This window comes from Sarcophilus harrisii, chromosome X (assembly GCF_902635505.1).
Source record: "Sarcophilus harrisii chromosome X, mSarHar1.11, whole genome shotgun sequence".
Taxonomy (NCBI): Eukaryota; Metazoa; Chordata; class Mammalia; order Dasyuromorphia; family Dasyuridae; genus Sarcophilus; species Sarcophilus harrisii.
Window position 1 is genome coordinate 13381521 of NC_045432.1, and position 24379 is coordinate 13405899.

Here is a 24379-nt window from a genome sequence, read left to right on the forward strand (position 1 = left end):
GGAAGCCCAAGAGTCCAGAACCTCCTGGCTAGCCCCACTCGGGACCTCAGCACATCCAGCTGAGCAATGGATAAGGGAAGTCTTAGCAAGTGTCCGGGGCCCGCAGGTAAATGGCGCTTGGCTTGGGTCCAAGGAGGGGAAGCGGCTGGGATCCCAAGAAGCTCAGCCTAGCAAGGCTTAAGGTTTGGGACTATCTGGACATCCCCCACCGCACCACCACCACCAGCACCACCATCATACGCTGTCTTGTCTTTTATGAGGATTGTTTGATTTCATTTATTTATTCACTCCCATAATTCCTTCTCATACAGGGGAGGCACTCACAGAAGAATCCCCAGCTGATACCTGCTTTTCCAATTTGCACGGCCAGCTTTGTGAGCTTCCCCTGAAGCACAGACTTTTCCTTTTTGGGGCCATTGGCTTTCTTCTTCTCCCGTTCCTCCATCTCCCCACCCTCAGCACTCTTCAGTGGCTGCATCTCCATGGCAACTGCTCCATCTTGCTTCTTAGCTGTATGAAAGGAAATGGAAGAACACAAGAGGACAAGGGTCAAGGTCTGCTCTGGCTGCTGAACGAGTTAAACAAAATCCTTGTCTTTTCAGGAAGAAAAAAAAAAAGCCCGGACACATTCTACTTGATTTCAATCATTTCTCTTATCAGAGAGGCAGCGTACTAGAGTGGGAAAGAGACGGGCAATCTGGGTTTGAGTCTTGATCTGAATATCACCCATGCAAGTCACTCTCGGAGCCTCAACTACCTCATCTGTACAACAGAGATCTTAAACCACAGGGGGATTGTCAGGCAAGCAATCTATAAAGCTTCAAGTGCTCAAGAAATGGAAGCTGGGATTATTTCTGGCAAAAATTCACCAGGATTTACCCAAAAAAGGGGGGGGAATGCTGTCTTGTAGGAAAGACTTCTGTTTCTGGTGAGGTGGTGCCCTGGGAGGCAGAATGAGGCAGAAATTGTCAGATCTGGCCAATATTGGTTTGTTTCATTGAACCGGTCTGTGTTTGTTTATTTGTTTTTGCTAGAAGGGAGGGCTTTGCTGGAGATGAAGGGCATCACAAAGATTTTATAGCAAGGTAGTATAGTTAAATGAAACAAACCATCATGTTGGCCCTGTCTGACAATGGACACCTCATTCTGCAACCAGAGTCTACCACCCCTGCCAACAGGCAGCCCTTGCCACATACAGTATTCCTCCTTTCTTTGGGCCAGCCTCACGGCCCCCACAAATGCCTGAGAGGCTAACAGTTTGAAGCAAACAGGGACAGAAAGGGGTCCCCCAACCCAGAAATCTCTTCATTTGCAGATTTAAGACAAGCTTTCTGGGAGCTGATTTCTAAGAAGCTGGATCTCCACAGACCACACCCTAGCTAGCCCTCCCTCTTTGTCTCTCTCAGAGCTAGTCTTCTTCCAGTTTCTTCAATGTCCCCATCCCACTTCTCTAGTGAAACCAATATTTCCACCCTTCCTTAAACAAAGTAGACTCAATGCCTTTGCTGCCACTTTGCCTTCAATCTATTTCTCCACCACCGAACCTCAGTCATACACCTACTGTGTGCTGGGCACCATGGACCTGTAATTAAGGCACTTCCTTTCCCCTGTTCAAATCCCACCTGCTCTTTAGCCCCTCGCCTCAATTCAGTTGGCGCCTACCCTTCCTAAAGCAGCGGCCAATTTTCTCTTTCCACATGACCTCCTTAAGACCTCACGGGCCAAACCTCCTGTTCTCTGGTACGCCGGGCCGGGAACACTCAGCAGGACCTGCTCCCCGGCTGAATTTCACCTTTGTCCAGCACCAGATGAGGTTGAAATATAAAGCCAGATCAATGTCAGGGCTGAGGTGGCTTGGGGATTTTGTACTCTGAGCCACGGTCACCGAAATAGAAATTTGGGGCCTCTTCACTGCCTGGGGCCTAAAGCTGCCTGTTGGTTCTCTGCAGTCCAGTGGCCAGAAAGGGTCACTAAGTGACTACATCCTCCTGAGATGGTACAAAGTGCCACAATGTTCTCACTACAAGCGAAGTTAATGGCTTAGAGAGCGCCATGTTCTTGGGCTCAGGACAATAACCCCATCTTTCACAGGGCTTAAGGAGCTATTCTTGCCAAAAAGTATGATGGGTTAGCTCTTGGGGGTTATAGCATGAGTTCAGGAATCCGATTCCAAGTTGATTCATGTACCTACATCAGGGGCTCTCAAAGTGTGGTCCAGAGAATCCTGGGTGGGGGGAGTTGAAACCCTTTCAGAAGGGCTACAAATTCAAAATTAGTCTTTTTATTTTTTATATGGTAACTATCTATAAATGTGACCCACACAAATAAGAACTCTTGGACCGATCCTCAATAAATAAATTTTAATAGAATAAAGACACCGAGAACAAGAGTTTTGAGAAACACTGGGCTAAGTGAGGCCACTGAATGCGTCCCATCACCTGATAGGCTGACATGCCCCGGGCTTCTAGGCTGTCATGACTTAGCCCTTGCAGGGAGAATCCCTGTCTTTGCTGAAGCCCCTTCTCAGTTTCCCCAGGCCACTGAGGAAGCAGGTAAAAAGGTCTCTCACATTTCAGTTTCTCATCAAAATCTCATCACTGGCTATAGAACTAGAGGGCCCCTGTGCAAATCTTACAGGAGACACTCACCTACTACCTGTGTGGCCGTAAACAAATCATCTCTCTAGGCCTCAGTTTCTTTATCTGTAAAATGAAGTCCCATCAGTCCTAGTTCTAGGATCCTGTGTGTGAAAATCACATCATTTCCCTTGTGCCTCAGTTTCTTTATCTATACGATAAAGAGGCTGGATGAAGGAGTCTGTGATTTTATGCTATGTCCAGCTCTTCATCTCCATTCTCTCTATTCCTTTCCTCTGTCTTTTCCCAGCCAACTGTCCCACTCTCTTGGCCTCCTTCCCCCACTTTCCTCTCCTTCCTACCACCTCCCTGCCTTGCATCCAGTGGCTGGGTTCTTTTCTGCAGCCTTCTGTCCACTCCTGCCTCTACTCTTCCACCACCCTCTGCCCCCAGAATCCCGTCTCATTTCCAGCTACAAGCAGAGATACTTGCAAAGCATCCACAAGCCAAAACATGTCGACAGAGATACAGAACACATAGATCATGTGGCGGGATCTGGGCATCACGGATACCAGGAAGAACCAGGCTTCAGAATCTCAGTCACCTCAGAGTCACCCTTTGGTAAACTGCTGCCAACTGGCTGTACGATACTGGGCAAAGTCACTTCATTTTCCTAGGGTTCAACTTATCCATCTGGAAAATGGGGAAAACCATCCCTGTGTTGCTTTCTTTACACAGTCAATGGAAGGATCAATTGAAAGTGTTTTGCAAATTAGAAATTTGCAAATTCGAAAGCAATGCACAGGAAGTAGAAGAGCCCTGGATGTGTAATCGGGAAGCCCGATTTCGAATCCTGCCTCAAACACTTCCTAGTTGTGTGACTATGTGCGAGATCACGTTCTTCCTCCATGTTTTCAGTTTCCTGGTCTATAAAATGACTAGGTTTGACTCAGTGGTGTTCTAAGGTCCCATTCAGTTCCAATGATGGATTAAACTCTAACTCCAGCTATGCTGATCTTGTCCCTGTGCTACAAAACCTACAGAGGAGGTGGACCTGGTCATGCTGCCCGGGATGGGGCAGCAGTTATGGCTGACGGCCATTAACGCTACATTTGGCCATCATTCTGGGACCCAAGGTCCCTCTCTTCACCTTTCTAGTCCTCTGTCCCCTAAGCCTCTCAGGGATCTTTTGAAGACAAAAAGCCCAATAAGATTAATCCATTGGAGGATTTTTTCCAACTCTGGGCAATGCCACCGGAGACCCTCAGTTAGAAAGGGCCCACACAGCCCACCTAGTCACACGACCAGAGACTGTTAGAACTGGAGGGAACATTCAAGCTCACTATGTTCATTCTCTCCATTTTACAGATGGGAAAGCTGAGGTCCAGAGAGGGGAAGAGGTTTGCCTCAGATCACACACTAAGTAGCACAGCTAGCATTCAAAGCTATTCTTCTGGTACCATGCACATGGAAACTCCTTTTGGGCAGAACCCATTTTTAATTTTCACCTGGGAACCGCCACGCCTAGCATAGTCCTTTGTGCAATAAATGCTCGTTAATTCAGATTGGCTGAATCCCTTACCTTCTCAAACACATCAAGCTAAGCACATAGTAATTTTGTCTTGATCTATTTCTTGATCATATCTTTGTTTTTTGGGGGGGCCCAAACCAGTGATTTCATCTGGGGAGAAGATTCCCAGGATGGACAACTGGGAGGGGGCCCAAACACAATGCCTCTTCTCAGGTCTCTTCCAGGCTACGATTATATATAAATGACTATTTGCCAAACTGCCATTGGACATCTGTATATGAGGAGGTTGGACTCAATGGTCTTCTAAGGTTTCCTCTAGCTGGATCTAGGATCCCATCATGCTTTATACTGCCCTTGTCCCTACTTATCAATCCTCAAAGAAGGAAAGGCTGGACCTGAGACCCCTTTTTAAATGCTCATTTTTCTCTCATTTACTCAGGGTTGCAGGACCACTAGGTGCGGAGGCCAAGTTGGAATCCAGGTTTTCCTTAACTCCAAGACGGGCCCTGTAGCCACTCCTTCACTCTGCCTCTAACCATTAAGAACACTGGTGATTGTCTCATACATCACAAACCAATACCATCTCCCAATAATGCCAACTAGGGGTGCTGGTAAACGTTGACCAACCTGCTCTCCAAACCAAAAATGGCTCATTAGCGCTATGACCAACTTTTCTTGACAACTCACGAAAAAATAAATCAAAGACTATTTTGTAGTTTCTGGCTTTCTGAGGTATAAATGCTCATGTTGAGAATGTAACTATGGACACTCTCAACCCAGTACAAGCCAGCTTCAGCACACTGCTGCCACCTCGACTTGGCGTGACGGAAAATGTCCTGAACTTGAGATCGGAGGAGCCACGTCCAAATTTTGACTCTGTTCTTTCTCTTAGGTGGAAGACCTTGAGCTATTCACTTCAGTAGGGGCCTGTTTCACTGTGTAAAACTTGGGCTCTCGATCTTTTGCTGTTGGAGTCACCCGACTGCCAAATAATCCAGCACCATTTTTAGTCTCCCTCCCGTTCGGGGTGACCCCAGCTTTATATTGGTTCAATGGGATAGGCTTTTCAAAGGCTTCCCTCCATCGGAAAGATGAAGAACCTGAATCTCAAGGGGTTATTAAGGGACAGGCTCCCAAGGCCTCCAGATCATGCTTCCCAAGTCTCTGGGGAGAAAATACTCAAGTTCTCAGATGGTGGCAAATAACAAAGAGCATAAGCAGATTGGGAAAGTGGGGAGGGAGTTGGGTGCTGCCAACACACCATATGCTGTTGACATCCATGCCAGTAGGCACAGGGCTGTGGCACCCAATGCCATGTGACTCCGATTTCCTCTCTATGTCGAGGATGGAGGTACACGGCCAGTCCGTAGCCAAACTGCCAAATCACGGGTCATAGGTGTTTCGGTTTTTTGGACCGGCTCCGTGCTCTCCTCAATGTGGGGAGCTCCCAGTGAGGGATTTCCTTTCCCAATGTAGACCGGCACCTTCTCTGTAACACAATCCTCTTTCTTTTTTGTAATTTTGGTTTGGTTTTGTGAGGCAATTGGATCACACAACTAGTAAATGTTTAAGTTTCTGAAGCTGGATTGGAAATTAGGTCCTCCTAACTTCAGGGCCAGTACTCTATCCACTACACCATCTAGCTGCCTCCTGGAATGAGAGTTTAGGGGACCCTGCAGGAGGAAATGAACGGTCCAGAGTCACACAGCTAGACTGGCTCGGAACCGGGTCTTGGACTTGGGGTTTCCCGACTCTGACACAGCCTTTTAATCATAGTCATAACTCATCATAGTTATGTAGGAAGAACTGGTGGCTTGAGAGCCGGGAGCTGTAAGCTTGAGTCTGGACTTAACCACTAACTTGTGTAATCTTGGACAAACTCCTTCTCCTTTGTGGGTCTAGCTTTCTTTCTGGAGCTAAGGTCTAGACCAGTGGTTCTCAAAGTCTGGTCCAGAGCATCCTGGGAATCTCTGAAATCCTTTCAGAGAGTCTACAAATTCATAATTAGTTTTTATTTTTAATGTGATCAATATCTATAACTATAAACCACATAAAAACTCTTTGGACAGATCCTCAATCATTTTTTAATAGGATAAAGATATTGAGAACAAAAGTTTGAGGACCACTGCTCTAGACCATGCGATCTCTAATGTTTCTCCCAAATATACCACTGTACACACATATACCTCCCCCACATAATATATGCAAATGGATACTGGTAAATTTTTAACAACAGACTTGCTGAAAAAGTATATACAACACACTTTCCAATTAAATCTGCTATTAACATTTTTAAAGTCTAGACTTGTTCAGTCACGTCTGTTTCTTTGTGACCCCGTGGGCCATAGTAGGCCAATACTGTCCATGGGATTTTCTTGGCAAAATCTAGCCCAAGGATCAACAAACTGTAGTCCACAGAGCACTGAGCTTGGAGTCAGGAAGACCCAGTTCAAATATGTCCTCCGGCACTTACTAGCTTCTGTCTGCCTCAGTTTCCTCAACCGTAAAATGGGGATAATAATCTGACCCACCTCACAGAGTAGCTGTGAGGATCAAATCCAGAATATATGTAAAATGCTTAGTATAGTGATTGGTACATAGGAGGCACTTAATAAATATTTATTACCTTCCTTCCTTTATATTTAAAAATATAAAAACCATCCCTGGCTTCTGAGTTGTACAAAAAAGTAGTTTGCTAAGCCCTGCTTCAGAGATGTCAAACTCCAGAACCAGATGAAAATAGAACTAGGAAATGTTTAACAAATAAATGAAAAATACAGTATAAGGTAGGTCGGTGTGTAGCCTTTGAGTTTGATGCCACTGACAATCAACAAGAACAACCAATTGGCCTCTGATTTGGAGCCTTTGGTTTCCCATGTGTAAATATTCACAGCGAAAATTTAACAATCTACTCCCCAGAACCTGTTCAAGTTGGCTCCCACACACTTTTGCATGTACGTACATGCACACGCAGCTATCCCTTCCACATCACAACTTTTCCCATCCCGGTTTTGATATGTCTTGGGTGGGTTGGCGTGAGAAATCAAACGAGAATTTGGGGGGAGTTTTGTGAAAACCGGAGATGGCACATGAAGGCCAGCAGCCGACAGGAAGAGTTTAGAAAGTCAGAAATGCAGAGAAGATACGTACAGTGTTAGAGAATAGCAAACGGATTTTACAATAAGGGACTGTAAACACGCCATAAAAAGAACAAAAAGTCATCTTTTGTTTGGAGGGGAGGCCGAAGAATTTTCTGTGGATTTTCCAGAGCTTGGGGGCACCATGCTCCTAAAGTCCCATGATGTGGAAGGGATAACTCCACGTGTGTATCTGCAGATCTCTGTCTTATCCAACTACGATCGTCCAACAGACCACATGGCTTCTGAGCAATTCATCTGCACATAAAGGAACAATGGCAAGGAAGCTGCCATAGTGGGAATCTGGCTAGGAAGACCTGGGCCCAAGACAGCTACTGTTTGTGAGGCTCAAGTCACTTACCCTCTCTCTGCCCTGGGCAAGCGGAGCGCAAGCGACGCTGCATTGGTAGAGGGCCTTTCCTCACCAGAAGTCCCCTATGCCAAGGAAATCCCAGATCTGGCCCCCAAAGGAAACAAAAAGCCTAACGGAAGAAGCAGGGTGTATAAGGAATTGGGAGGTGACCTAGAGAGAAGAGCCTGGATTGTGCCATTGGAGAAGCCCTCCAAACCTCAATTTCCTCCAGCATAAAACGATGGGCTTTGGGCTAGCTGGTCTTTAAAGGCTCTCGAATCCATGTCGTTCGGCATTTTCTGCTTACGTCGGCATCCCTGATTGTTCTGAGACTCACTTACCTCCTTTCTTATGCCGCCGAGAGTAGATTTTAGAGAAGTCTCCAGAGCCCAAGAGTGACCAGCAGCCCATGGAGCAAAATTCCCAGTCACCCCACTGGCTCTTCTCCCTTTTTCCTCCTCCCTCCTCCCTTCTCCCTCCAGTTGGGCTTGAAGCTAGGGGAGGGGAGCAGGGGAGGGGTAGGAGCTGGCCCCACAGATTTCCAGTTACCTTTATTCTGGTTATTCTCCACAGCCCCATCCTGCTGTTTGCCTACAATGGAAGAGGAAGGACAGACACAACACTTGAAAACAGACAAACATGGCTCAGAGACACGCGTGTACACACATGCACACAAAGACAAACGGGGCCCATGGTGACTGATGTTGAGTGACTGAGGAGGATGAGGAGGACGAGGTCACAAAGAGGAATTCACGGGGTTACAGCTTGAGGGAACCCTAAAACCTGGGAGAAAACCCCAGGAGGCACCTGACCTTGAGCTGCACTCATTTTCTTCATTTCTCCGGGCCTTGGCCTCCTCTGGAGAATGAGAATTCTGATTCTAAAGACAGGTTGGACCCTGATCCTAAAGATCAATGGAGTTCTGCTTTGAGCTATCGACAACCTTGACCTTAGCTACAGACTGAACTCTGACCCTTGTCTTGGACCGATCCCTGACCCTAAGCATAGGTCAAGCCTTAACTCTCACAGACTGACTCCAAATGGTGTCGTTGGCTAGAAGGGGGACTATATGAGGACAAATGACTTGAGAAATCCCGTTCCTATTGCCGGCAATCTAAGCAGACACAATAGTTGGCTGACAGTAAGTGGTCTTCTCTTACAGATGCTGGCTAGTGGCTGAGTGAGTGAACCGAAGCAGCTTGTCTCTTCTGCACCTCACCTAATAACGATTGCTTGGTTGTTAGCTTATAAGTTGGTGAAAAAACTCGAGAGGAAGCTCCCTGATTTTGAGACCCTGACCCTGGAAGATGGACGCAGAGTTAGCAAACTTTGGCTGCCCTCCCCGAATCGGCAAACATTTCACTTTTGCTTCTGGCCTGCTATTTCATCAGTGTATGAAAAACTCTGTCTGGGTCTGCCAGTGCCTCTCTGCCTGATTCATACTCCTTCCTGGGGCACTGACCGGCCCAAACAAGAAGCGTTGCAGATGGAACTTGAACTCAGGAGCTCCTGATTCCATAACTCATGAAAACCTGGAGCAAACGAGTTAATATTGGGGTCACTCATGTTCCTGAAAAGTTTCTGTAAGGCAGGGGTTCTGACCTCGGGGTTCAGAGACCTTGCCAGAGTCTGCAGACAGAGTTTCGGGGTCTTTGTTTTCCTTAACAGACTAAAATTCAGCATCTGCTCCCAGTGTGAATGTAAATAACAAACACTGGCTTTTCGCCAGAATGCCAAGACAAAAAAGTCATGAACCCCTGATTTAAAGAGTAGGTTCCCCAGGGCATTGCATGTTTATTGTAGGAGTTAGTAACTTCTGTCACTAACTACTAGCCATGCCACCCTGGGCAAGTAACTTCTTTCTCTGACTCAGTTTTCTCATCTATTAAAATGAAGAAATTGGTCCCTCTAACCTTGACCATCTCTTCCGCCTCGAAACCTGGAGTCCCAGAATCCCCAGATTTCTCTCTACACCTAGTGATCTGGTCAGTTACCGTGTACTTTGGGAGTTTGGTGCTGGTGAGACACTTATTCAGTGATTCTAAATGACAGAGAGATCACCAGAAAGAGTGGGAAGAGAAGTTCAGTTGTGAGCTGTGGCCGCCTCTGGAAAGCCAGCAGGAGGAAAGAAGGTAAGAGAAGAGACCACTAAGGGATGTTTCGGAAATCAGCTTTTTAGGGATCTATTCAGGGTGGAAAGTGGAGGTGGGGTGGAGCACAAGGAGGGGAGGAGGGGGAGAGAGAAGGGGAAGAAGGGGAAGAGGAGGAGGAGAGGGAAGGAGGAAGAGGGGGAAGGGAAGGGGGATGAGGATGAGAGAGGGGAGAAGGGAGAGAAGAAACAAGAAGGCTAAAGAGTGCTTCGTACAAAGCCGTTCCTTTCTTTCCCTTAAAACAGGTGTGGGCAGGGGCATTAAGCAGTGAGACTAAAGGAGGAAGCGCCTGGGACTCAGGTTCCAAACAATTGGCCCTGGATCCAAGGACCTTCTCGAAGGAGTGCTGAACTCAGGGGCAGGAAGACCTGGGCTCAGACAGTTCTTTTCTGGGTGATCCTGGGCAAGTAGTTCCCTTTTCCAGGCTTCAGTTTCCTCTCTGTAAAACAGGGAAGTGGGTGGTCTAGATGCCCCCAAAGGGCTCTTCCTAAGTGTATGACTACGAGGACTCTGGGCCAGGAAGTGAGAGCAGGGAAGGAGGCCGGCGGGCCTCAGGATGGGCTAGCCAACGGCCTTCATGGAGCCGGAACTCCAAGACCGGATGAGCAGGGAGATCTAGACAGTGATGCAATACTTCCGCCCCTCCCGCCTCAGAGAACCCTGGCAGGCCGTTTCACGCAGCTATCTCGGGCTGCTCTGACCCCGGGAAGCCGACCGGGTGGGCTCTGCTTTGAAGGGCTGTGAATGACTCATTTCCCCTGTAATGCTGAACTTGCTCCCTGGATCAGCTGGAAGCTTGTCAGTTAATATGACAAGGCCTCGCTAATTCAGCCTTGGAAGCCGTGACGGCCAAGAGGAAGACAGCAAGGGGCGGCTGAACTCCTTTTACAAACAACTGTCCTTTCACCAGCAGCAAAAACTTGGAAATAAAATGGATATTGGTTAATACAGGAGAGAAGAGACCCAACAACCTGGGGCTTGGCTTGCTCCTTGCTTATGCATCTCTGCGTATCCTAGCATAGATCCTTGCAGCATCTAGGGTACTGGAAGGAACCCTAGAAGTCATCACTTCAACCCCCTCATTTTAGAGATGATGAAACTGAGCAAATGACTTGTCTAAGGTCATTGAGGTACTATGTCCAAGCTGGAATTGACTCTAGGACTCCTGACTCAGTTTCCTCAAAGGGATTGACAATATGATTGGTAAGACTTCTTCCATCGCTAATATTCTATCAGGTACACATTACAAAATTAGTCTTGGCCACTTATTAAAGTGAGCCTCCAAAGATTTCTACCTAGCGATTCCTTTGGGAGCCAGTAAGATCTGCTTATTCTTTGTTTGTCGTTTTTGTAAGGCATTTGGGGTTAAGTGACTTGCTCAGGGTCACACACTAGGAAGTGTTAAGTGTCTGAGGCTAGATTTTAACTCTGGTCCTCCTGACTTCAAGATCAGTGCTTTATCCACTGCAGCACCACCTAGCTGGCCTCAAGATCTGTGTATTCTTCCTTTTCTTTTCTTTCTTTCTTTCTTCCTTTTTTTTTCCCCCTCTGAGGCAATTGGGGTTAAGTGACTTGCCCAGGGTCACACAGCCAGGAAGTGTTAAGTGCCTGAGGTGAGATTTGAACTCAGGTCCTCCTGACTTCAGGGCTGGGGCTCTATCCACTAGCTGCCTCTAGATCTGTGTATTCTTGAAAATGATACAAGCAAGTACTTGCTGAGTCCCCCATTTTTGCACAGGTAAGGTTTTCCTTGCTTTTTAGAGCTTATGTAGCACCCTCATAATGGGGACCATAGAGTAGAAGACCACTCTTCAGAAGGGCTTTGGCTCCAGCCCCCCCTCGACCTCCAGGGGATTGCCTGGGGAGGGGGCAGGAGCTGAGCTCCACAGACAGAACCAAGTAGCTACGGAAACATGGGTTCTCCACTTGCACCAGCCCGGGGCTTCCTCAACCATCTTCAAGGAGATAGATGGGGAACAAGGCTGCTTCTGCAGCATCTTTCCAGGCTGGATGATGGGATTGAGGCTCCCCAATGAGAAAGGAGGAAGCCTCCTCTCCAAAGGGAGCAGCCTTGTTGCATGAACCGAAGCCAAGAAAATGGACCACCTGAGCTTCTAAGACTCCTTTAAGCAGCTGGCTCCAATTGTTCCAAGGCCTACGACTAAGTGACACAGTAGATGGAGGCTGGGTCTGGAAACAGGAAGACCTGAATTCAAATCCTCCCTCAGATAATTACTAGTTCTGGGACCCTGAGCAATTCATTTAACCTCTGTCTGCCTCAGTTTCCTCAACTGTAATATGAGGAGAATACTAGCACCCACCTCCCAGGGCTGTTGTGACAGTTGAATAAGAGAACACTTATAAAACACACTGTAAACCTCAAAGGATTTGGACAGGCCATTTCACATCTTTGGGCCTTGCAGAGACCACTGAGGGAAATACAGTACACAGAGCACTGGGCCTGGAAGCAGGAAGACCCGAGTTCAAATTCAGCCTCAGACACTTAGAACTAGCTGCTTGACCGTCTGTCTGTCTCAGTTTCCTCATTTGTAAAAGGGGATAATAATTCCAAGGTCATGAGGCTCAAATGAGATAATAACTGTAAAGTGCTTAGCACGGGGCCTGGCACGGAGTAGATGCCATAGCAATGCTTACTCCCTTCCCTTCCCCTCACTTTGGTTTCCTCAAACAGAACAGCTGTGTCTCGGGCAGCTTGGGGAAATGGGAAGTGTAAAGATCCCATGCCAGATTCTGGCCTTGTGTGATTGGGCAAATCATCTTTCCTCTCAACACCTTACATTCTCCCCTGGTAAGATACAGAGGTTGGAGGGTGCTGGCCTCTGAGCTAAGCTTACTGTGTGATTCCTAGGCCAGGGTCAGCTCTGCTCAGCCTAGTCCCTTGCCTTTCTCTAGCCATCCCTTGGAGGGGCATTAAGCCAGGCTCAGGGAACCTTCCAGGGCCATAGTGATGTGAATTACGAGGAGGACGATGGCAACAATGATGATGACGGCGAGAAAGATGGATTTCGGCTTGCTAGGCATGTGCTAAAGGTTCTCGGTCTATCTATCTTACTGCTAAGAACATCTCAGAATCAAGAAGAGGGCAATGGTTGCTCTGGACCACTGATGGCAGATCCATTACGAAGCCATTGGAAATGATATAAAAATGACCGGAATCTTAGAATACAATGAACAAACCATCTGATGGACCAAGATAGAGAAAGGGGAAAATGGCGGGATTTCAAAGACCTCAGAGAAAAGACCAGCAAGGCCCCATCTAGCCAAGGGGAAATTGGCCAAAGAAGGATGGGAAGCCAAGAATACAATCCTGATGACACGACTATAAATGACCCTTTTGAAAAAGAAAATGTGCAGGTATCTAAAGACATGATGTGGCTGCAGAATGAACTCTCAGATGGGCTCCCCTACAAAAAGTTTATGTACAAAAGATAGAAAGATGCACACAAAATCCCCAAGGTTCCAGGACCTGAGTAAGGCCAAGGCTTTCCCAGACTGTGATTTGGGAAGAGCGCTGAGGAGCACTGAAAGGACTTTTATGGTTATTCTCAGAACAAAGAAAGGGAGAGGAGGCCGGCTGTTACTGTGGCTGGCTTCGATTCCTCCACTCATTCTGCATCAACAATAAGTGCATGCAAACAGCACCCACAGCTACGTTAAAAGTGGTCGGTGGTATAAGCCCCCTTTTCTGCCATGCTACCACCGTCCCCAAGGGACCACAAGGGGATACACAGGCTTAAGGGCTGCTTTGAATTTTGATTTTGCACGTGGATGGTCATGGCCAAAGAATTCATCACCCAAGGAGCCTCTTGGGATTCCTTCTCTGGCTGCCAAAGAAGCCTAAGTTATGGACGGAGAACCTTTCCAAATTTAAGACCTGCCAAGAGCCTGCTTGAGGACCTTGGAGACCCAAGATTCATCTCCAAGTCAGGTGCCTCCTCCTGGCTTGGCCTCCAGGAGATTTTAGGCCCAGGGAGATCTCTCTTCTGGGGCTCAGCTTAGGGCAATGCACCCAATAGGTATAGAGAAGATTCCTGAATTAAATGAATTACTTTGCTTCATCTTTTGTGCCAACAAACAGACTAAAAGAACTTGTTGTTCCCTGGTTGGTCATTTGTCTGGGCCACATGACTCCAGCTCATTTCAAACAGTACCTTGCTTCCTTAACCCTCTTGTTACCTCTCTCGTGCTTATGTTTACTTGTTTTTCTGTTTTAGGAACTGGGGAAATTGAGGAAGGCCTTGGAAGAGTTGCTGTCCTGGTTTCTTTTTATTTCTAAAGACTATACAGGCCAGCAGCAAAATCCATGAACAGGTTACTTCAACCAGTAGTAACTTCCTCAAGAATAGATTGCATCATAATATCTTAATTTTCTTTTCTGACACCTACCGGATTGGGTACATGAGGAAAAAGGCATGGGCGACAACAAAGTATTTGGCAGCGCCTTCCCAAATCCTTTTGGGCGAGATGGATTTGGACCAGGTTGAAAAGTTAGGCCCAGAGAGTGTCAACCAAAGAAGTCATTTGGAGAGAGATCACCAGGAGAGTGCTTCAAAGATCTGTCATTGGGCATGTCATCAACATTTTTACCAATGATTTGAATGAAGGCATATATGTCATATTTCTCAGATTTACTGAGTAAAAAAATCTGGAGCTAATAAAAATCCAACATTCAAACATTCATTCCAATTCGAATTGGATTGAATGCTTGAATGTTGGATTTTTTATTAGCTAAGTGCCAGAAGGCTGAAGTGGGCTTGAAGAATGGCCTGAAATTCTAACAAGATGAAATTTGATAGATCCAAATAAGTAATTATACAAGTAAAATAAAGGGGAGTCAATGGCAGCTACTTGTACAAGATGGATCGATGGTGTGATGCTTCTGCTAAAAGAAAGTTATCATGATCTCTGGCTGCACTACTGGTGTAGTAACTGGGAGAGGGGACTTCTGGTCAGAGGGTCAGATCACACCCAGGGTCCTGTGTGCAGGTCTGGATGCTGCATTTTAAGATTACTGTTACAATGTTGATCATTATATCAACTAGAGCCTACTGAAAGAAGGGAGCCCAGGCTTATGAAGGGTCTGAAAATCATGCCACGTGAGGATGTTTAGCCTGAAGAATAAAAGACCTTGAATCTACTCTTGTTAGACATTTAGTATCTGCCAGGCCGTTCTTACCATCTCTATCTCAATCCCAATGACCACTCCAATGACCATCTCTATCTCAATCCCGATGACCACTCTGATCCACCAGATATCTCTACTCTCAATCCCAATGACCACTCCAATTAGCTATACTCCTTGGCAGAGATTCCAACCAGAACTGAAAGCGGAGGTACATAAGAAGGCCAAGCACCCAGAAGACCAAGGGGTCCCAAACTGCCTCCTGGGCACCAGATAACTTTTTTCTCTCAACAGACTTTTCCTTCCAGATAAATCAAAGCTCCATTCACAGCTTGGGCTGTAGTCATAAGATCCTGGGCTTAGTCCTGGCTCTGTCACTATCCGAGTCACTTTGCACAAATCATTGCTCTTTTGGAGGCTTCCATTTCCTCTCTGAGGATTTAGTCAAGAAGAGAATCATCTGTCAGAGAATCTGTTTGCTTTCTTTCAAGATGGCTGCCTAAACTGAGGAGACAATACAGTTCTCTCCCATACCTACTTCAGCGAAATCCTGAAGTTGACATCAGGTTTAATAATGATCAAGATATCTTATAAGAAACTAAGTAAGTGGCAGCTTCCATCCCAAAACTGCATAACAAATCAGCAAGAACACAGACAAAAGGAAAAGAGACTACTTCCAGCAAAGCAAGTGTCACCACAGACAAAAAATAGGACGCATTGGACCTTCGAAATTCTGCATCTAGAGGCAGGAAGAATAGAGGACTCCCTTGAGAAAGCCCTTGAGTGATTAAAAACACATTGTGGTAGCTTGAATGACAGTAAATAGTGACTAGTTGCTAGTGTGCTACCTCCTAGTGCTCAGAGCAGTGGTTCTCAAACTTTGGTTTTCACTATCTTTATCCTATTAAAAATGATTGAGGATCTCTCCAAAGCGTTTTTGTTTATCTGGATTATATTTATAGACATTTACCATATTGGAAATAAAAATTATTTTTGAATTTGTAGACCCTCTAAAAGGGTTTCAGAGATCCCCAGGATTCTCTAGACCATACTTTGAGAACCACTGGCTCAGAGGAATAGAGCCCATGCCCAGGGGCTCTGAGATTCCAATTACTGTCCTGAAATCCCAGAGAAAACCCTGAAGATCCAGCACTCAACCTCAAAGATCCAGGCAAGTTGAACTCCAGTAGATCCAGTGAGAGAACAAATGGAACTGAACACCCCTCCCAAAACAAACATACAGTAGGTTGATGGGCCCTAGTCCTGGCACAAAGCTCCAATTCAGGAACTAAAGCTAGAAGGATAAGTAAGTAAAAGAAAACATCACATCTAGAGACACACAACCAGAAGGAGCAAATAAGTCTGTAATCATTGCAAGCAGACACTGAAAGAAAAAAAAAAGGATTTTCCATGAGACCTACACGAATACCTAAAAGAAATGACATACCTATGCCCCTCACAAAGGGGACCATTGTAACATATTTTAAAAGGAAAAGAAGAGAATAGAAGGTAGCTCAGAAGGAATCACTGACAAGTTGGACAATCTGGAAATGAGTGTAGAATTAATTGCAAACTCAAAGCACATCATGAAATGGATATTCATGGTTTCACATAGAGCCCTAATTTTTTTGTTCCACCGTGTTTATGTAAATGCCTTTGGGGATGGTTGGTGTTTATATTCAGAATTAAAATGTAAGAAAAACAGAACATGAGGAAAACTTTTTTTTTAAATGAGGGGATAAGACTGGATTATCTCGAAGGTCCCTTGGAGCTCTAACGTTCTGTGACTCCATCATCTCAGACCACAAAGTTGACTGGATTCCAGGCCTAAGGTGAGAAGGCCTGGTTCAATCTTTAATTCAGTTAGGGGGCACTAGATTGAAGCAGACTGAAGGTGTTGGTGCTCTTCCTACACTCTCTACCTCCTCAATACAGTCAGTTCTCAGATGTCAGAAGCAGGATACAGACAGGAGAAGTTCCAGGACCTGGGACGAGGGTCCCAGGAAGGGCAGGGATACGGGACAGGGTTCTGGTGGATTTTGATGGCTTTGGGGCTGTCAGAAATTAGGGAATGACATGAAGGAGGAGATGCTCTAGGATTCAATGATTTCTTTTAGTCTCTTGAACATACTGTTGGCCGGGAAACAAGAATGATGATGAGGTTGTCTCTGGGCTCCAGACTATGGCTTATCGATGGAGGTTGGGGGGGGGGGGAGAATGCATAAGTGATAGAGTGGGATGTGTGTGTGAGGGGGAGGAGGGAGGGAGGAGTGGGGCAATCTGTTCACTGTGGCAAGTGCTGGTTTAGACCTGGGCTTTCAAAAGGAATTCAGCATCCCCACCACCACCACCATGCTCCCCACTTTGGAGGCTGTCAATATCACATCAGCTGTTCCTAAACAGCCTGGGCCTACCTGGACCCCTGCCCCCCATGTGAAAACTGCCGAGAGCAGCGAGGGATCCCCCCGGAGACTGTTTGGGCGCTACGGCTCCATCAGGGCTGGCCATCTATCTCTGGGCTAGATGCCACCCTTCCCTGACCCCGGAACTCGCCCTGCCTTTCTCCCTCTTCCCCTGTGGCCCAGGGATTCCCAGGCAAGGGGAGACGCTACATTTCCCTCAAGAGATTTCTACTTCCTTTACAGGAAGGATTCTGTGAGCGCCAGGTGAAATCCTGGGCCAGTCTCCTGTGCCCTTTTACTTGAGAAGGTTTTCTCCACTGAGGTGGGGGAGTTGTGAAGCAGGAGGCATCAATCCCACCATCTGAGGAATTCATCCCGTCCCCCCCATAACACCCAACCTCCCTCCTGCTGCAAGAGCCCCCTCTCCAGAATCCATGTCCAATGGTCATCCAGCCTGAGCCTGAACATTTTACCCCAACTCCAATACTCACTAGTTTTGTGACCATGAGCACCTCTCTGAGCCTCGATATCCTCATCTGTAAAATGGGGATGAGAATGCTTGCACCACCAACTCCCAAGGGTGATGCAAAGAAAGCACTCTGCAAACCTTAAAGCACTACAGGAACGTGAGTCGCTTTTATATGTTGTGTGACAGTAAGGAAGCCTGAGCCACTGAGCTGTGAGCGCGGGAACCCTGCGGCGGCTCCTCGCTCTGGAGCCGCCGAGGGATGGAGGCTAAAGCAAGAGTGGCTGAGGTGGGCCTGGGCCTAGGCTGGGATGTTCTGCTGTTACCGAGCTAATTCTGTCAGAAGGAGCAGGGAGTCGGGGAAAACCTACTTGGGACAGGGTGACTCGGGGGAGAGTCTAAGTTTGACTTGATTGTCTCTTTTCCTAGGGAAGGTTTATTGTCAAGGACCATCCTGGACGCTATCTAATGTCTTGGTGCTGATGAACACGGAAGGGCTATGACTACATTATGGCCGTGACCTGGCCATCGGAGGTCGTAGGCCCCTGACGTTATAGACCTTTTTAGCCTCCCCCCAACTTCACATTAGCCCCGATGTGGGGCCTCCTTCCTGGATTTGAACTCTTTCAGTAGAACTTTCAAAGCACTTTCTCTTCTGGGGGCTAGAGTTTAAGGGGAGCATCTGCCTTAAGGAAACATATGGATGTTGATGCTGTTTAAGTTGAAACTTATCTTTTAGGCTCTGAAGAGCTAGGGGCCTCAGTCTCAGGGCGATTTCTCCTCTCCATAGAGTTAATGGGGCTCAAATGATCCCATTTGGCTCAATTCTAAGGGATGGGGAGGGGTCTGGGGGAAGGGCTGGTGGATAATGGAGTACAGAGGCTTACCTTTCTTCTCCTTCTTCTCCTCCTCTTCTCCACTGGCTCCAAGCAAAGTAAAAATAATGCCAGTCTGAGAGTTCACACCTACGGCGGTGACCACCATCCTTCCCGAGCCTTCCATGACGTGAGTACCTGATGAAGTACGAAAGCGTCAGAATGCACTTTGGCTTCTCTAGAACCTCGCTCCCCCCATCTATGAACCAGAACCAAGGGCCAGTAGAGTTGGAGACACAGAGATAACCAGCGCAGACATCTGCGTGGTAGAAATGCTACAAAAAAGGAGCAAAACCCCATAACTCAGATGGTTCAGGAGAGGGAGAAATCAAATCCATTATCAATGGTAGGTTTAGGGAAAATCTTGACAAATTGAATTGAGTTGAATTGAAACTCCTTAACTGGAGATCTAAGGCCTCTCACAATCTGGCTCCTAACTCACCTCAAATCAGTTCCCATTTGGGGCAGCTAGGTGGCGCAGTGGATAAAGCACCAGTACTGAAGTCAGGAAGATCTGAGTTCAAATATGATCTCAGATACTAACACTTCCTGGCTGTGGGATCCTGGGCAAGTCACTTAACCCCAATTGCCTCAGGGGAATAAAAAGTAGAGTCCATTCTATACTCTACATCCCAGCCAACTTGCCTTCCTGAATATCTTGAACACAACTCCCGCTTTCCTACCTCTCTGGATTGCTTATCACCCTGGAATCTCCTCCCTCCACACCTTTCCCTTTCTGGCTGTCCTTTATTGCCCGAATTAATGTGCGGAGATCATTTCAGCTTCATAAGCCTCAATTCCCCCATCTGTAAAATGAAGGAGTCAGACTCATGGCTTTAAAAATCCCTTCTGGCTCTAATACTGGAGCCCATTCTCAGAGACAGGAAGTAATTTGCTGCAGACCACGAAGCTCACAGTGGCCAAATCCAGTGGCAAGAGTTTGTTCTCCTCGTTGTGAGTCTTCTCACCCCACAGGGGGTTCTCTGAACAGCTACCCTCCCTTGTCTTGGCAGTTAGGGGAACAGCGCCCTGTGGCATATACAAAGGAGGATCTAGGATATTAGTTGGGGGCTGCCAGATCCTTGCTTTGTGGCTTTAGGGGACGGACTTCCTTCTTCTCAAGAGGTCTCAGGCTTCTTTTCTAGAAGATGAAGGGCCTGGAACAATGTCCCGAATCCCTTCCAGCTCTAACATCCTGCGACTCCATAAAGTGGGAAAATCTATTTTGGAAGTGAAGACTTGGGCAGAGTTTTCTCTATTCCATAAGTCTGGATTTTCCCTGAAAGGAGATGTGACTGGGCGGGCCTGACCTATATTACTTGGGGTCACTATCCGGTGGGTAAGAATGGCCTGGCCCCCCCCTCCCCCTCCCCCTCCATCCCTCCATGCCTCTAGTTTCCAGACTTCCAATGGGGAAATGCCACAGAAAGTCTAGAGTTGCCTTTGAATTTCTCCAGCGTGGACAAGTGATCTTCAGACTGGGAAAGAGACGTGAAACAGCCAGCAGGGATGAGCCCAGACTAAGTGTGAAGATGGCAGCCTAATATGCCACCTCCAGGTAGGCCATTCACTGGACCCAAAGGAAAGCCCTTTTTTGGGGGAAAGAGGGATAGAATTCAAATTGGGATGAGGGTTAGGCCACAGTGGGACTTCTTTGAGAAAAATACAAGGGGTGATAGAATAATAAGCTTCTAGCTCCAGAGCAGGCAGAAACCTCAGAGGCTACTGATCCAAGCCCTCATTTTACACAGGAGGAATTGAAGGGGAGGGGAAGGGACTTGATCAAAGTCACACGAGAAGTAAATTGGCAAAGCCAGGACTTGAATCCAAGCCCTCTGGCTCCACTGCCAGCATGCTACCAAAAGGTCTCCTTCCATTTCCTTTCTAGATAGGGTTACAAAAGTGGTCGCGCAGCTAAGTGGCGCCATGTTGCATAGAGTATGGAACTCGGAGTCAGGTAGACTCATCTTCCTGAGTTCCAATCTGGCCTCAGACACTAGCTAGGTGACTCTGGGTAAGTCACTTCATCCTGTCTGCCTCAGTTTCTCCTCTATGAAATGAACTGGCGAAGGAAATGGCAAACCACTCCAGTATCTTTGCCAAGAAATCCCCAAATGGGGTCGCAGAGAGTGGAGCATGATTGAAAAACGACTTCACAACAATACTAGAGTGGCAGGGCAGAGAGGTGGTGCAGTGGATAGAGCCCCAGGCCTGGAGGCAGGAAGATCTGAGTTTAAATTCAGCCTCGAACACTTATTAGCTAAGTGACACCAGGCAAGTCACTTAAGTCCTATTTGCCTCAGCTCCCCATCTGTAAAATGGGGACACACTGAACAAGGAAACTGCAAACCATTCTTGTACCTTTGCCAAGAAAACCCCATGGACAGCATTCATGCTTTGCCCCATAGAGTTCCCTAGTGTTTTCCTGGAGCTGGGACTTGGAACTCTAGCTTACCAGAAAGCAACATGGGATCTTTATCCACTGCTTTGCGTACATGGTCTGATTCTCCTGTTAGGGAGCTTTCGTCAATTTTGAGGTCATTGCCCTGGATGAGCACTCCATCGGCGGGCAGCAGGTCACCTGGACGGGCAGCAAGAGAGAAAAGGAGTCAGTTGGGACATTGAGGGCTCAACCAACCTTCCCTCCCCTTCTCTTTCTTCCTCTCCTCATGGAAACCTAGAGTGTAAGGGGTGGGAGGCACCTCTGAAGGCACCGTCCAACTAATACCTAGGTGTGAATACTCCCACAACATCCCCGACAAGTGAGCTGGCCGGATTCTGCTGAAATATAGGAGAACTCACTACCTCCTTTCTGTAACAGTACAGTCGGAAACTTTCTCCTTTTATCCAGCTGGAACTTTCCTCTCTATCCCCTTCCTTCTCTTAGAGCGGCTGGGAGCTAGAGTTCAGCCCTTTGTTCCTGCCTCCCATGAGGAACTGGGGGGTTCTACAAACACTCATCCCTTTCACCTCTTGGGTGTTAGGGACAAGCACTGCTGTGACTGGGAAAATCCACATCATATTTTTTGCTCTCCCTTCATACCAGAGAAGAAGTCTGAATTATTAAAAGATTAGTATTAATTAAATTAATTATTAAAGATATTAAAAGATACTCCAGAAAGTAGAGTTATTAAAGATTTTTTATTAAAAGATTAAATTAAAGATAAAATATGTTGCTATTACACAATTATATGCATATATTTTCTGCCTTTCTGGGTTGTCTGCGGCTTCTGCACAATTCCAAAAAATTCCCACTTAATTTCTTATGCCGACCTGCTACATATTGAAACCTTTATTAAAACTGCCATGGGGAAAGTCATGGTGAGGAAAGCCTAACTGTCCCATTTGATGGTGTATAGAACCGGTTAATCACAGTGGTTAAAGACTAGGGGCAAGAAGATCGTAAAACCATCTTAGAAGGGGCCAAGCCTGGGCAGAGACAGAGGCCACGTGGTGTCTGCATTTCCCACCATGCCTACAATGGCCAGCTATCGTTAGAATGATGCCTTTAGGCCACGGTCACTAGAAGGGCCTTTGTAGAATCCGGGAACCCCCCGACAGGGAAAGAGGGCGATCCTGGATGGGTGGGGAGGAGGAGTGCTCTTATTCTAGCCCTAGTAGAACTGTTGGTGAAATAGACATCTTGAGAGTGAAGTTAGAGATGAGGGAGACGGGAACAAGAAAGTCTGAGGAAAGGGAAGAGCCGGGCCCCAACCCCCTTTGAATACAACTTCGGCCCTTGGGCAAGTTTCTTCTCACCATATTTGATCTGGGCGATATCTCCCACCACGAGTTCAGCCACAGGAACCTGGATAACCTGCCCCTTCCGGATGACCTGGAACTTCTGCTCTTGCTCGATCCGGCTCTGCAGACCACGAAACTGCTTCTCCTTGCTCCAGTCATTGAAGGCCGTGACCAGCACCACGCAGATGACCGACAGCAAGATAGCTGCTCCCTCAATCCAGCCAGCCTCTGCCTCGCCCTCATCCTCAGCCCCAGCTGAGACATTCCCACATGCTGCCCCCAAGGGAGAGGGAAAGGCTTAGATAGGCCCTGGCAAAACCCCCCACCGTTTCTGTAATCCTACAGGTCCAGAGCAACATCGTTCAGCCCGTTGCCCTGTGCACTCTGCCCTGACATGCTCTTAACGGGCGAGTTTGGAGAGAGGGGAAGGAGACAGAAAACAAAGAGAAAGGCCTAGTCCCTGCCCCGGGTCAAGGCCGGTGGACCCCGGCGGGCCTTGGGCACCAAGGGTCGAGTCAATAGAACGGCCAATGAGGCCTCTATGGGCACTTGAGTACCAGATTATGTTGGACTGAAGGAAGGAAAGAGCACCGGGGGTGTGAAGTTTAAAATAGAAAAAAGTATCGTATCCGGAGCCGGAGGACCGGGGCTTGAATTCCTGTTTGGCCAGGGCAAGTCCCTTCCCTTCCCTGGGCCTCAGTTTCCCCCTTGTAAAATGAAGGGGTCGTACTGGATGGCCTCTGCGGTTCCTTCCATCTCTAGAGCTAGGAGCCTATGAGCGACCCTGGACAAAGCATTTCACCTCTGGGTCTCAGTTTCCCCATCTTTAAAATGAATAATGCGACAGGAGGAAAGTAACAGACAGGTGAATCCTTTCCTGGAAGGATCCCTCAGTGGGCCCAGTGACAGCATGATGATATCAGGAGATGCCAATGGCCCAACAGTGGAGAAGGTGTGACTTGTCCCTCCCTCCATATCTACTCATGTAGTTCCCACTTGCGTACCCTGCCCCGTCCCAGAGTGCTCTGCCGTCTCCTCTGATACTGTGGGTGATAGTTGTGATCGTGTGGGTCCTACATCTCCTGGGACATTGTTTAGCGTGATTTTTCTTACTATCCAATTTCCCTAACACGCTTTTGCTTTGAACCGAGCGTGTCTTTGGGGATGACTGGAGGACATATGTTTCTTGCTCATGAACTGTGGTTCTGAGTGGATACAAGGCCCTGAGGTGGCCAATGTGGGGCCCCATGTGTGAGAGGCCAGCATCTCAGGGGCTACAAAAACTGCAAAGACCTCTGGGAAGGCTAAGGGGAAAGCCGATATTTATACCAAAAGAAAAGGAGAGTTTTGATTAGGGGACAAGGTTCTGAGTTCTTGAGGAAGGAAAACAGGGCTGGGGAAGGTGCTGCATTGGCAGCAGGAAGGCTCAGGAAGCCTCGAGGCATCTTCAAGGCCTGTTCCTCCATCAAAGCTTCCAAGACTCCCCCGGCCCTCAGTAATTTCTCTTGCCCCTAGTGTCTCCCCCACACCGTTCCGCATTTTGCCACATGCCATTCTCGGAGCGTCTCCTGTGGGAGAGGCTTGGCTCCCCCAGGGGAACTGGAAGCTTCCTGGAGGGAGGGCCCGAGTCTCTCCCTTCTCGAGATCTGCTGGCCCGAATCGTTAGGCTTTCCCCTTCCCCAGCCCGCTCCCGGGCAGCCTTCCTCCCCCATCTTGGGCCAGGCCAGATCCACCCCCCACTCACCGTCACTCTGTTCTCCGGGTGGTGCGTAAAAAGAGAGGCCCAGAGAGATGATGGCAGCGATCTCCAGGATGATGAGGGTGACGTCCTGGAGAGCTTCCCACACCAACTGGAGGAAGGTTTTGGGCTTTTTGGGAGGGATGAAGTTCTGTCCGTAGATCTGCCTCCGCTTTTCCAGGTCGGTGACGTTGTCGGACAGACCTGTACGTTGGCAAGAAGGGAGACAGAGCCAAGGCGACAAAGTGTCAGACGTAGGCAAGAA

General features: G+C 47.6%; 1 protein-coding gene across 12 annotated transcripts in view; it reads right to left on the minus strand.

The window, feature by feature from the left end:
• The window catches only part of ATP2B3 (ATPase plasma membrane Ca2+ transporting 3), a 106380-nt gene that overhangs the window by 68024 nt on the left and 13977 nt on the right, over window positions 1-24379 (minus strand). For 4 of the 12 annotated variants that reach the window (XM_023506864.2, XM_031945135.1, XM_031945134.1 and 1 more), the window contains exons 2-8: window positions 24121-24318; window positions 22392-22649; window positions 21088-21213; window positions 18645-18770; window positions 17783-17827; window positions 8146-8187; window positions 346-510 (exon numbers count right to left, since the gene is read on the minus strand). In XM_023506864.2, coding sequence (XP_023362632.1) covers window positions 346-510; window positions 8146-8187; window positions 17783-17827; window positions 18645-18770; window positions 21088-21213; window positions 22392-22649; window positions 24121-24318 — 960 coding nt within the window. The remainder of the gene's footprint in view (window positions 1-345; window positions 511-8145; window positions 8188-17782; window positions 17828-18644; window positions 18771-21087; window positions 21214-22391; window positions 22650-24120; window positions 24319-24379) is intronic. The other 8 variants (XM_003774693.3, XM_012553184.2, XM_003774694.3 and 5 more) reach the window with 3 other exon arrangements.